We start from the raw sequence: 13,790 nt of genomic DNA, 5'->3' as shown, positions 1-13,790 counted from the left end.
CCCCCCCCCCCCCCCCATCTCTCCCCATTCAATAGTATTCATAGTGGCAACCCCCCTATACAATGTATTGTGACCTAGAAAGGGAGAGCTGGTTTGCAGAGATTTTGTTACAGTGACTCACAGGGAGGGGGGGTTAAATGCTTTATAATCCAACCCCAGTGTCAGACTGAGTTTCCTGTGGAGAACATTTTCAATTTGAAGGACTCAGGCCTACTAAAAAAGTCCATAAAAAAATAAAGAAAGCCAGCAATAGGAGTCATGAAAATATGCACACATATACTGCACATCATCACTGCACCTCTACATTAACACAATAAATAGTAATCACTTACAAAGGTGAGAATGGGCTTTTAAGGTCCAAAAGTTAGGAAAGATAGAAAGTATACTATTGTGCTTTACAGTGTTACATGTAAACTATTAAAGCAACCTTTCTCAACCTTTTTACCTCAGAGGGGCCCTTAAAATAACTTTTAGGTCTTGGGTAAGCCCTGATAAAAATGATTATACCTACAGTATACCTCATGGAGCCTTAGCATGATTAACAAGCTGTAAAATGTTTTAAATGCAACAATAATTAACCGTTTATCTCATAAGTCGGTGGCTGTGTTGTGGCTGTGATGTAAAGTAGCCACTGCTCCAAACTCTTTGCTATGATGGACTACAATCTCACGGTTAGTTTACTAATTTGTATTGAGATTGTAGTCCATTATGGAAGCAAGTTAGGAGCGGTGGATACTTAACACACACAGGGACAATTCCCTCCAGAAGGAAGGACAGTGTCAGCATGAATTTAGTGATGATTTGAGAATCTACAGCGATAGTGGTACACAAATAGAGATAGTTACGGTACTTGAATGCATTTTTAAGCTTGAGCTCTTGAGTTTAGTGTCACTTTAATGTAGAATACCTAGCATATTTGCACTCAAACCAACTGTGTACAGAACACCTGCAGGTCGCCATATTGCATTGAATGTTTTTGACAAATTTAGAACATTATAGCAGCTACAGTTTTAAATGAAAAGGTAATTTTTAATAATAACATTAAATAAAAAAAATGGCCCGTGCTTAAATTAATGTTCCTGTTTTTCTCTATTCCTGCCTTCTCGCTCCCCCCCTTCTTTTTTTTTTCCTTTGTTGCAACTGAGTTACATCTATTTTGTTGCAATATAGCCAAAAAGGTTTTTCGGCCTATACTTTGGATACCAAGTAATGCAGCAATTTATACACTTGTGCCACTAGAATGCATATTGTAACCTTACTTTCTCGTGATACTTTTACTATATTCAGCAACTCAGCCAATGTTTGTTACATTTTTGTTTATTATGTGATAATATAAATATTAAAAAGAAAAGGAAAAATATGGCCTGTGCAACAATTATATATGCTATATTGATTTCTTTTTAGATTTGTTTTCAGTTTTATTTTTTTAAAGTGAAGTTAAACTTTAAATCACATGGAGTCACAGGAGGTTGTACAGGAGGAGCCACATGAGAGACACCCTCAACAAAGGTCTTGACCAACAAATATGTGGCTAGTGGTCTTTGGAACACAATTTCCAATCACTGAGATTTGTCACTTTGTGGTACTCAGGGCCAAATGTTTATCCAAGCCTGTTTGCAAAAGGTTAGGATTCGTCCAACAGAGTATTTCCTGGGCTGATTTTTCCTTGCTTTGCAAAAAGCAAAGCCTTCGAAGTGCAATAATAGACTTTGCAGGGTGCAGCCTTCCTAACTTTTACCAGCATGAAAATGACCAAATTGGAGAGGCTGTTAAAGTCAGCAACTGTGAAGCAGGGTGCCAGTCCTTGGAATAGAAGATCAGGTTGATCTGGGAGTCCCCCACCTGTGACATAGGTCCTTAAACACGTCTGGGTGTAGGGAGCACTCCGCAGAGCTGACTGAATCAACAAAAATAGCTCTACAAAAAAAAATTACTAGTACAAATGGTAAACTTTTCTCAACAGAAAAAAGATGTCCATTCTCCTAGAACACCAGCAACAGACTGAAACATAGGGGTCTATTCACCAAGCTGCCGAGTCCGCTCAGCCATGATCGGGAGCTGTACGGGCTATTGTGAATGGCCCGTACAGCACCCCTTCGGTTCTACTGAACCGAAGGGGCCCTGGGGCCGAAGCTAGCCGAGGGATCGGCCGAAGCTACGGCCAGATCCTTCGGCAGCTTCGTGAATAGACCCCATAGGATTGGTTAAACCTGCCTGGCAAACAGCTGTTTTTGTTTGCCTGTGTCCAATTCCTCCTGTAGACAGCAGTAACCATTTGTTTGTTTATAAATAACTGATTCCCGTGTCCCTTAATATATGAATAAGTCTTCATCTGAAAACTTGTCCCAAAATTGTCATTCAAATTACTCAAGGCAGAAGCTCTATATAACAGTCAGGTATTTAGAAAAGGAAAGATCAACAATGGCAGCCTCTATGCTTCTCCCATAACTGAATTCCAGATTTAAACCCCTTATTATGGCCATTTTGTTCTACCCCTTTACCAAGCTAATAACCACACCCATGATAACCACATTTCACATCCATCACTGCCACAGCTTGAATATGCCATCGGTGTGCTTACTGTAATGTGTTTCAAGGATTCAGATTCAGCTTTCAGCAGAAAACCCATTTAACACAAATACAGGGTATGGTGATATGCTATACTTACTTTTCTCTATTGAAAACCATGAAATCTCTCTCCACATTGTCCAAATGCATCTGCAAGTTCCCATTCTTTTGTAGTTTACAAGGATGAAAAAAAAAATAATCAAGGCAAAGAAATACATTTTAGATATCAAGACAGTAGATCATTGACATCTTAAGGTAAGTGCATGTTAAGTGCGCTATCCCACTGCTGGCCCCAACTCCCTGTTGTGATTATTTAGAGTCACAGCACAGCATCACAACCTTCCCAATCCTGCACAGCACCCCTTCCACATGTATGGCTCAAACTCCACTGATTTTAATGGAATGTCTGTCAACCTTGGAGTAGCAATGTTTTAGGTAAGTACATCCTATTGCAAATACAAGGAGGGAAGTGGTAATGGTGGATAGTACACTAAAGCTGCCCGTACCCCTTACAACCACCGCACGACTTTCGTTGTGCGATGGTTGTACGGTGATTAAAATGTTGTACGATCTGCCCATCCTGTACAGGCAGATCGTACTTGCGATCATCGCAAGCCCTCTCCGCTGAGGGGAGGGCTTCCGATGATTGCAGTGCTGAGCGGGCAGTGTGCACTTGCACACACCGGCCCGTGCGGCATTCGTCTCCCGACCACGCCACCAACCACGGCAAGCGTGCTCGGAAGACGAATGTCGCGCAACCTTACAGTAGAAGAGGTTGCATGCTGCCCATACACCTGCCGATTATCATACAATGGCGGGATCACCGCGATTATCGTACGATAATCGGCAGGTGTATGGGCACCTTTATCCTTTTAGTTTTGGTTGGGCACAGCTGGGTAGGATTACCAATTGTCTACTTATATATTAGTGATACACCAATAGTGACATTTTAAAACAACAGTTTGTGTCCACCCATTTCTAAAACGCAAAGTGTCTCTTGCAGCTGTACCGCACAATCATCTGTTTATTTTACATCAGGAACACAAATAATAATATATACAATATAATAAAACATTTTCTATTTATATAAAAGCGGACCCTGCACTAATATGCAAGGTCCACAAAAGTGGTCCCCCACGTTGACAAAACAATGCATTATGGAAACTTTACAGGAGCATGTTCAGGATTTGACATCCGCAACTTGCGCAGAAACCCGAAAGAAGACCCACTGATGTCACCGCACGTAGGTGAACCCCCTAGAAGCCTGGGAATAAGGTAAAAGTCTTTTTTTATGATTTTTCCCCCAAACTGCTTGTTTAATTTCTGTAATGCAGTGTTTTGACAGCAGGGGGTAGGGGACAATTACTTAAAGTGACATTAAACCCTCAGATTTTTTAACATAAACAATACTGTAATGTGTGCCTTACTGTAATCCATGGTAGTTTCCCTTCTCTTTGCTGCTCTGCCTTTTAAATCTGTATCTCTTCTCATGCTGGGCAGAACTTCTGTTTTGCAGCAGACTGCCTTGTCTCTGAAATGGATACACGGTGTCTGTGTGTAGGTTCACAACCTGAGCCAGCACTACAGGAAGAGGCACTCAGCTCCAAAGGGAAGTTCTCTCCAAGCATGAGAAGAGAGAGGATTTAAAAGGAAGAGTAGCAAAGAGAAGGGAAACTACCATGGATTACAGTAAGGCACACATTACAGTATTGGTTTATGTAAAAAAAATCTGAGGGATTAATGTCACTTTAAGTGGACCTTGCATTTTACGGCAAAGTCTACTTTACAAAGCAGAAGACTGCTGTTTGGCTAATTCATGCTGAACATTTGCAGAGTAATTAATGTTTTGCTTATCAGACAGCATTAAAAGCCACTTAAGTTAAGTGTCTGCCATATCTATCGCCAGGATTTTAAACATTCTCAATAAGATTAGGAAATGTTATTCATCAAAGTCTGCATCCCGGAACTGGTCCTTCAAGCGCTTGGCAGAGTACCATGAATTTCTTTAAAAGCCACAAGTTACAACAAAAATGCTAAATCTTCATCAATGCTTTAATTATTGCTGGCATTATTTGTTTATTTTTCCCCACTGCATCTAGAACTGATTGGACCCCAGTTTTCCTGACAAAACAATGAAAATCAATAAAGCGTTAATGCCGTCCTAAGCCACAACTAACACATCACGGCTGGCAGTACTTCAGTTCAATATGAGTTTTATTGTCAGTTTTAGCCACAGCCACTAGTGAAGTCTGCAAAATGTATGAGCATGATGAACAAGCTTTGCTTCTAATGGATGGTATAGCTGTTACATTTGCAAAATGTATATAGGAAATTATAAATCATTTCTGAGTTGCAAAAGTCTTTGAACGATTAATCCTTTTGCCTTGTTTCAGATGGGCTCAGTTCACACCACCGTGTTGCAGGTGGCATGTAGTACTTTCTTCAGCGCAGCAGGGTGCGAAGTGGACCAACAGCCTTGCACTTCACTGTACCCATAGAGCTTAATGAAATGTCACTTGTTGACATTTCATTAATGTGCTAAAAAAAAAGTAAACAGTGTGACCGGCCTTACACTGCTTGCATTTAAAAAAAAACCACATTTAATGATGCAGTAATGATAATAGAGTTGTCTATTAGAGCCCATTACCACTAGCAGCTGCACTACAAATCATGGATGCTGGTGTGTGTTGCCTGGCATAGCGCTAATGCCCCAGCACTATGCCAGGCAACATACACCAGCAGCCGTGCTTTGTAGTGCAGCTCCTGGTGGTAATGGGCTCTAATAGACAACTCTATTATCATTAATGCATCATTAAATGTATTTTTTTTTTAAATGCAAGCAGTGTAAGTAACTGAATTTGACTTGATATCAGCGTCTTGCAGTCCCTGCACAGCAAAGTTTAGAGATGGGAGGGATACGCTGCACAAGGAGCCAATCAAGTGGGCAGCAGTGCAAGGAACATGCTGACAGGAGGGAACAGCAGGTTGACAAAACAGCTCATCAATGTAAGTGAAAGTGTTAATGCAGCAGACAAGGATCAGGTCCTCTCCCCTTTCCAGCAGGAATGTACTATGTGGCAGAGTTGTGTAAAACCTCAGGACTGGAATGTAGAAAAATAAGAATCCTTTGGCAGGTAAAACAGCTCCTTTTTTAATAAAACAGTATTTATTTAGCTGTTTGCCTAATGTCTAACTTTAATCCCCTCTACTTGCCACTAATCTATACATGCCATCTACTGATGCTGTTCATGGTACCTCTCGTCTACAAGCGCCCACTTTATATAATGTTAGCCATTCATCCGATATCAATGTTCTAAAACAAAAGTAAGACAGAACAACTAGACAAATGGCTGTGTATATACAGACATGGACATATTTGTTGGGACCCACAGTTTTCTCTAAAATAATTACAGTTCAAACTGACAAATGTAATGGACATCCATCACTCTTTATATCGATTCATTAAAAAAATCTGACTTTGCTTTTCATTCAACAGAATATTTCAAATGATAAATGTAAATGACATGGACAAAAATTATAAGATTCTTAACCTAATATTTTGTTGCACAGCTTTCTCAATGAGACTTCTGCACTCGCCCACAGGTAGTTCGGACCACTTTTCTTGAGCACACTGATTCAGCTGTTTCAGGTTTGAAGGCTGCCTTGTTTCAAGTCTTTTCATATCTTCATAGGATTCAGATCTAGGTCAGACAGATCTAATAGACACCTCAGAATTGAATCCAATATTTTGTTACCATTCTTGGGTGCCTGTAAATGTGTGTTTTGGGTCGATCTCCTGTTCAAAGATACATGTTCTGTGACTGAGATAGAGCTTTCTGACACTGGGCAGTACATTTCACTCCAGAATTCCTTCATAGTCTTGAGAGTCAAGACACCCTGTGCTAGACACAGCAAAGCACCCACCAAAAATGGCTGAGTCTCCTCCTTGTTTCACAGTAGGTACTTTTTTTCATCTGTGAACATAAAGATCATTTGACTTACCAAAAAGCTCCAGTATTGAGTCTGATCTGATATCAATAGCCATTTTAGCAAACTACAGTCTGGGTTTCATGTTTTTCTTTCAAGGGGAGTCTTTTGCGCCCACTGCCATTTAAAAAGTGAGAGATGGTCCAATCAGACACCGATGTACCTTGACATTGGAATTCAGCTTGTATCTCTTTCAAAGTTTTCCTTGGCTCTTTCTCTACCATTCACACTATTCTACTGCTTAATCTGGGGTCAATTTTACTCTTGCAGCCACACCCAAGAAGATTGGCCTCACTTTCATGGGTCTTAAACTACTTAATAATATTTGCAACTGTAGTCACAGGGACATCAAACTGTGTGGAGATGATCTTATAGTCTTTGCCTTTGACATGATGGTCTATAATTTTCTTTCTGATCTCCTCAAACTCTCTCTTTTGTTTTTCTGTTCCATGTTCAGTGTGGTGTACACGTTGATACCAAACAGTAGAATTACTACTTTTCTCCATTTAGATAGGCTAACTTACTGATTACATGATTGAAGACTTGCGATACAAATAACACATAGCATACATATACATGAGACAACAGATTGTAATTCCATCACTTTTCAAGAGCAATGAAGCATTGTTTCAAGGGTACAAACAAATGTGTCCACGACTGTATAATCTGTGGTGTTGTGCTTGGCCCCACCCCTGTGACCTGATTATCCTGTTGGTTAATGAGCCATGCATCTCTAGGACAAACGATAGGCGGACCATAGTGCAAAGTGTGGTGTCTGAAGGTTGTAGCAGCAGACCTGGGCATTGTCATGTAGGGCAGTATGCTTATGCAAAGAGCAGCTTTGAGAAAGTCACTAACTGAATATCTGCTTAGAGAGGCTTTATACAGCACTCATGTAGGAGGTTTAGCCACAAGAGCTATTGTGTTACCAACTTCTGCTGTCAACAATCTGCTGATAATGTTAATTTCATAAGGATAGTTTAACCACAGGTTCATTTTAGTTTCAGACCTATAGACAAATATATTTTATGCTACAGTGCAAATGCATTTCTTACCTGGGCAAAAGGGCTTTTCGCATTATCTTTCAATCTCTTGGCTAGTCTCTTTTTCTTCTTGTGTAAAGGTTTGGATTCTAGAATCATTTCTTCAAGTTCAAAGGTTGGGTCACAATTAAGCCGTCCCTTCTGTATTTTTAAAAATACATAGTTAAAAACAGCAAAAAAACCCCATAGTAAACAGGGAAATATTTTGCACATTTAATATTACAATATACGCTGGTATCTATAACCAATAAGACACAAACATTACGAAACATGTGCTCTTCTTTAAAAAAGGCTCAGGATCCTTTTTTGAAACTTATAGGAAGTCAGACAAAAAAATGTCACACATGTAGCACTTAGTTATACAGTTTTTACCAGTAAAAGAGAGGTGATATTAGGCAGATTGCTGATCAGGCATCTGAAGGTAAAGTTTATATTTACACAGAGTTTTCACAGCTGCTGTGTAGGTAATTCCTAAGAGCTGTGATAGGAGAGGGGGAGCGATAGAAAGCTAACAATAGTACATACGCACACATATTGTAAGAAAGGTTAGCAAGATGAATGGCATGAATCACTTTAATTATAGCGGCATTTATGCAAAAAGGGTTAGAGCATCTGAACTCCTAACCACTATGTTTGATGCCATATATGTTTCAATAATTGATCCTGAGGACTTTATTTCCATAAGTGCAAGCAATTGTCTCCTAAATGTGAGTGCTTCATGGGACTAGCATGCCCAAGATCACTACACAAAGTGTAAGTCTACAACAGGGGCTGGTATCCTTCACAAAGAGAGTTTATATAGATTTTATAAATGACAAATCAGTTGAATATTCCAGCAAATGGTAATGTCGGGCAGTTCCTACAAATCTGATAAATATTTTTATGGCCCCACACATCCTTAAATCCCAGGCTGCACATCTGAAGTAATTGAAGACCATATGCAGGAAATAAAAGCACTGGACCTGCAGCATTAATCCTATTGGTGTGGCTGACAAATTATGATGTGAAAGAGTCGATGTAGGTGATCTAACTACCAGAGGATTTCCACTGTCTTCTTGGTTTGTAGTATCAAATTGCAGGATTGTGAATTGAAGCTCCACACTGTGTTTAATAGTCCCAATGCAACTTTATTCAATGTGGGGTTCAATGTGGGCAGTATAGAAATAGCTGTACTATACGGTCACCTCAACCCCACATTGAAGACACTACAGAGATAGCTGAACTATTAACCCTTTCCCTGTCAATGCTGTTTTTGTGTTTTTTGCACATGTAGTCCACATCTCTGTCGCATGCAGACCGCATAGCTGTTCCTGGCAGTGCCGGCACTCAGTTTCTTTCGGCCGGCGCTCTGATAACCTTAACTGGCATTCACTACACCCATGATTCCAATCACAGGACCCCAGGAGGGGCAGCGGAGCATGGGAAGCAAGGCGGGGGTTCACATTCCAGTGTTTGGGGCCACAAGTGGTCACTCTATATCTAATACATGTAATCAGGTAACCCTTCAGAGTCGCTTATCTGTAATTCTTACCGTTGGTGTAAACTCTGGTATAACTTTTTTTTCTAGAACTGCATCCCAGTTAACATCCGACAAACAAGGAAACTTCTGAATATCTTCAAGACATGAAAAACGCTCTCCTGGATTCCTATCCAAAAGCTACAGTACAAATGCAGATTTTATTTAATTAGTCATGTATATTTTTCTTTGGGAAATAAAGTTATATGATTCACAAATATCTGAATATGATTGAGCCTGACATTAATTGGCATTTTCATACTCATACCTAGCAGCTGCAGTGTGTTATTCTGGTCTCTGAGATGATTTATAATGGGTGTTAAAGGAGCCCCTTCCAAGTGATCTATTTAAATTTGCAACAATACAAAGATTTCATAGGAAATGGATGAGAATTGTAATAGTAATTTTTAGACCTGTACTTGTTTAGAATTAACAGATGCTGGAGAAATGAATGCGCTTTGCATCACTATATCATGTATACCAAGAACTAAATCAATATCTAGATTCACCAACTTATCAGAACCAAGTTTTGCCAGGCCTGGTGAGATGTTGTTGGCTTGACTTTGGTACTGTTTACAGATATTTTCCAGGAATTTTCTTTCTTTTGTCTAGAAGACCTTCTATCAGCCATCTGGCATGTCTCTTAAGTAGGGTTGCACAGATACCAAGTACAGTACTCGGTACAAGTACAAGTACATGTACCGATACTTTTGAGCTCCAAGACTACACTAGAGAAACATTCAAATATTAGGAGGCAGCTGTCATTTGTAAGGAGCACACAGAGCTTCTGGGATTTGTACATCTCTGTTTTAATGTACGATTTTGATTTTATAAATATAAATAAAGGGATGCACAGATACCAGTTTTGCGAGTACGAGTACTGGTACTTGCCGAGTACTTACAAGTACGAGTACTGATACATTTTTGTTTATTGTCATGTGAAAAATAATACAGACTAATGATTTCAGGACAGTGGAGGAGTGCCAGAGCCGGGTCCCAGCTGCAACCCTGGTAGTTCTCATGAAAATGCCAAGTATCTGCACTGGTACTCGAAAAGTATCTGTGCATCCCTACTCTTAAGTATATATTTAACTGCCCAGTACGAACACCAGATAAGGATCAGCATGCCACATGGCCCACTATGCATTGTGCACATTATACAATAGCAATTGCTGTGACATTTTATCACTGTAAGAGATAAAACACAGGCTAACATATCAAGCATATATCACTGACATACTGAGCACTAAAAGTGGAATAAACACCATAGCTTTGCTTAGTGAATTAAAAACTTAAAAGGAAAGTTCAGTTCAGAAAATAAATGCACATATCTTCATAAAAGAAAAAATGTGCATTTATTATTTTTTTACATAGAAGCCAGTTGCCATTGCAACCAAGGTGAGTAGATCGCAGGTGCAATGCTCTGACTCCTGCAGACACTTCCTCCCCTTATGCCTATACTGAGGTAGTAAGATGGACAGGAGGCAGAGTTAATGAACTAGAAGTGCAGTGGCGTCACCACGCTTCTATTCCTTTGCAACCACAAGCCCTTCTGCCCCTCTGCCACAATGGCAGACAGGACTTGTAGTTCCTCCATCCTGTGGATGGATGACACGCCTGTGTGAGCAGAGCAATGCACAACCGTGCAATTTTCAAAAACAAACAGCGGCCGGTGGGGAGAAGAACCCCGTGATTCAGGTAAATGGGGGGAGGAGTTTGCAATCTAACCATGTTTCATGTTACACCATAAATATGAACCTTGGGCAATTTATTTTTTGCGTCAGAAGCCTCAATTCACAAAGTCGTTTTTATTTTTAATACCACACCTTATGTTGCTCACATTACGTTAAGGTTCGGTTTACAAATGTGCATAACAGGCTTAATTACTCTGCTCTATAAGAAAACTGCGTTTTACCAATACTAGTTCTTGTGAACCACTGCCAGCTTTATTTTAATGGCTGTTATGATAAAATCTATGTAAAATCAATTCACAAAGATTACCAAATAGGTTATTACATCTAACAATAACATGAGCTTCAGACTTGTGGTTACTGTGAGTTTAAATAGGTGTCAACTGAGAAAAGCTGTTATATATAATGATATAAAATAACATGCTGTCCCAATTCACAAAGCTTTAACTTAATGATAAGGATCTTTATTTTCATCCATGTGAGTCTAACTTTCAAATCTTGTGGGTGCTCTGATCTGATCTGATGTGAAATATTTGGCTATAGCAGGAGGCAGTTTGTTTGCGGAAGGGCTGGAGAGAGGAACAATAATGAGCGTCTGCAGCAAAAGTGACGCATGGTGGAGGTTCCTTGCAAGTCTGGGATTGCTTTTCTGCCAATGGAGTTGGAGGTTTGGTCAGGATCAATGGTGTCCTCAATGCTGAGACATACAAGCAAATACTTATCCATCATGCCATACCATTAGGGAGGTGTGTGATTGGCCCTAAAATTGTTCTGCAGCAGGACAACCACCCCAAACATACAGCCAATTTCATTAGGAACTATCTTCAGTGTAAAGAAGAACAAGGATTCCTGGAAGTGATGGTTTGGCCCCCACCGAGCCCTGATCTCAACATCATGGAGTCTGTCTGGGATTACATGAAGAGATGGAAGGATTTGAGGCAGCCTACATCTACAGAAGATCTGTAGTTAGTTCTCCAAGATGTTTGAAACAACCTACCTGCCGAGTTCCTTCAAAAACTGTGTGCAAGTGTACCTAGCAGAATTGATGCTGCTTTGAAGCCAAAGGATGGTCACACCAAGTAATTAATTACTTACAGCATTTTTCACAACGGTCTAAAACTTTTTGCACAGTAGTGTGTGTGTGTGTGTGTGTGTGTGTATATATATATACATACACAGAGTTCTGAAGCCAGCAAAGTAGTAGGCACTTCGGTGAAACACATTGCCGTGCTTTATAAATGTGCTTTTTTTTAGCAGCAGTATGGTTGTTTTAAAGATGTGAGAATAGTATTAAACCAAGCAGTGGGACTAGCCCTGCATTGCAAGGGTTAACTGCTCATTTTTGTCTAGGGACTAAATAAAAAAACCTATACTAACCCAAAGTTTGGAGCTGGCCGGCTGTCACAATGCTCTTTCCTGCCTCTCTCCTCCTACACTGCAGCAATAGCATGTTCCTTGGTGTTCTCACATCCTATACACTGTATAGAACATGATGATTCAAGGATCCTTAGACCACTGCAGAGGAGGGGGGAGACTCTGGATTGACCAGTATACTACAAGCTGGCTCAGAGGATTGGGTAAGTATAACTTGCATTTAACCCAATTCAAGGGTTGATAACATGTTTTCCCTGAGTTGTTCTTTAAGGCCATACCCCTTTATAAATGGACCCCTCAGTGTACTTTTTGTTGTGTATATTAGATCTTTATTTGTGCACTGTTACTTTAAATGTTTCATTTGACTTATTTTCCTTTCCTAAAATGAGGCAAATGATAGACTGTTTTTTGGAATCAGAATAAATCAAGAATGTTCAAAAAGATCTTTCATAACCCTCAGGAGCCATTTTAAGCCCGCTGCACCCATAAAGCACCAACAAAAACTGCCTAGATTTCACATTCTCGTTATGCTCCAATGCTTATTGTGAAGTTTTGCAGCAATCTCCAGGTTTCCAATGACATTTCATAGAAATTAACATGCTCATTCCTAGCAATGATGACTTTGAGACTTTTTATAGCTTTGACATTTGTATTGTTGATGCACCATATTTATGTATGTATTATGTATGTACTGGAAAGCGAAGAAATCACAAAGTCGGCAAAAGTTATTTTTGTCCAAGTTATGTCATTCCTCTTATAGCATATGGCACTATGGATCCAGCCATTAAAAGACTGAGCACCAGAAAATCAATGCTTTTAAATTGTGGTATTAAAGCAAAGTGTTGAGAGTTTCTCGGAGTAAAAAAAAGAACAAATCAGTAAATATCAAGAATATAAACAGCAGGGGACTCCCTGCTGAAAATTGTGATGCTAGGGAAGATGTAGACAAATAAAGGAAAGAAGACAACAGAGGCTGAGGTGCTTAGACTAAAGCGAGGGAAAGAAGTCTGGATGACTAAAGCAATACATTTGAGACTGCAGAAGCCTAAATTAACATTTGCTGACATAGAAGCCTGCTGTGCCCAAGTCTATGCGGTCATCAAGAACCGGACTGACTAAACACTAAGCAAGTGCTTAGGAAGTTTTTATTTAGATCTGCAACGGTGGCTTCTTCAATGGATTTAACCCATAATGCTGTATTTTTAGCAAGGACTGACTGACTGACTGCAAAATGTGTGTATATGGGGGGATGGCAGTAGGGCACTGTCATGTCACATGTGTTATCTGTGCTCTAAATTGTGCATTATTTCAAATAGATAAAATATAGTGGGATATAAGTGTAAAATCATTGGCATACTGCACACTGCATCATTGGCATAGTGTAAAATACTGCAGCAGGGAGCCTCAAAACAGAGGCAGTTGGCAAGTTTTAAACCACTGTTCTGAATTTGCCTGCATTTTATTCACTTCAAAGAAACACAGCTACAAAACAGGTCTGACTGAAGAGAAACTTGGTCTACCTGGTACTAAAGATGCGTTTGCAAATTAGCAAGGCATGTTCAATCCGCATGATCAGCTCCCATACTGTCACTGACTCAATTTCAAAAAAAA

The 13,790-nt window shown here is 39.8% G+C and overlaps 1 protein-coding gene across 1 annotated transcript in view; it reads right to left on the bottom strand.

The window, feature by feature from the left end:
- Positions 1-13,790, bottom strand: part of LOC108787434 (serine/threonine-protein kinase 32A-like) — a 110,590-nt gene that overhangs the window by 1,926 nt on the left and 94,874 nt on the right. The window contains exons 10-12 of the mRNA XM_018556988.1: positions 9,130-9,255; positions 7,611-7,739; positions 2,669-2,733 (exon numbers count right to left, since the gene is read on the bottom strand). Coding sequence (XP_018412490.1) covers positions 2,669-2,733; positions 7,611-7,739; positions 9,130-9,255 — 320 coding nt within the window. The remainder of the gene's footprint in view (positions 1-2,668; positions 2,734-7,610; positions 7,740-9,129; positions 9,256-13,790) is intronic.

The sequence above is a fragment of the Nanorana parkeri genome, unplaced genomic scaffold (assembly GCF_000935625.1).
Source record: "Nanorana parkeri isolate BGI_ZX_2015 unplaced genomic scaffold, ASM93562v1 scaffold261, whole genome shotgun sequence".
Lineage (NCBI taxonomy): Eukaryota > Metazoa > Chordata > Amphibia > Anura > Dicroglossidae > Nanorana > Nanorana parkeri.
The sequence above is the reverse complement of the archived record's forward strand: the minus strand, read 5'-3'. Positions and strand labels throughout refer to the sequence as shown.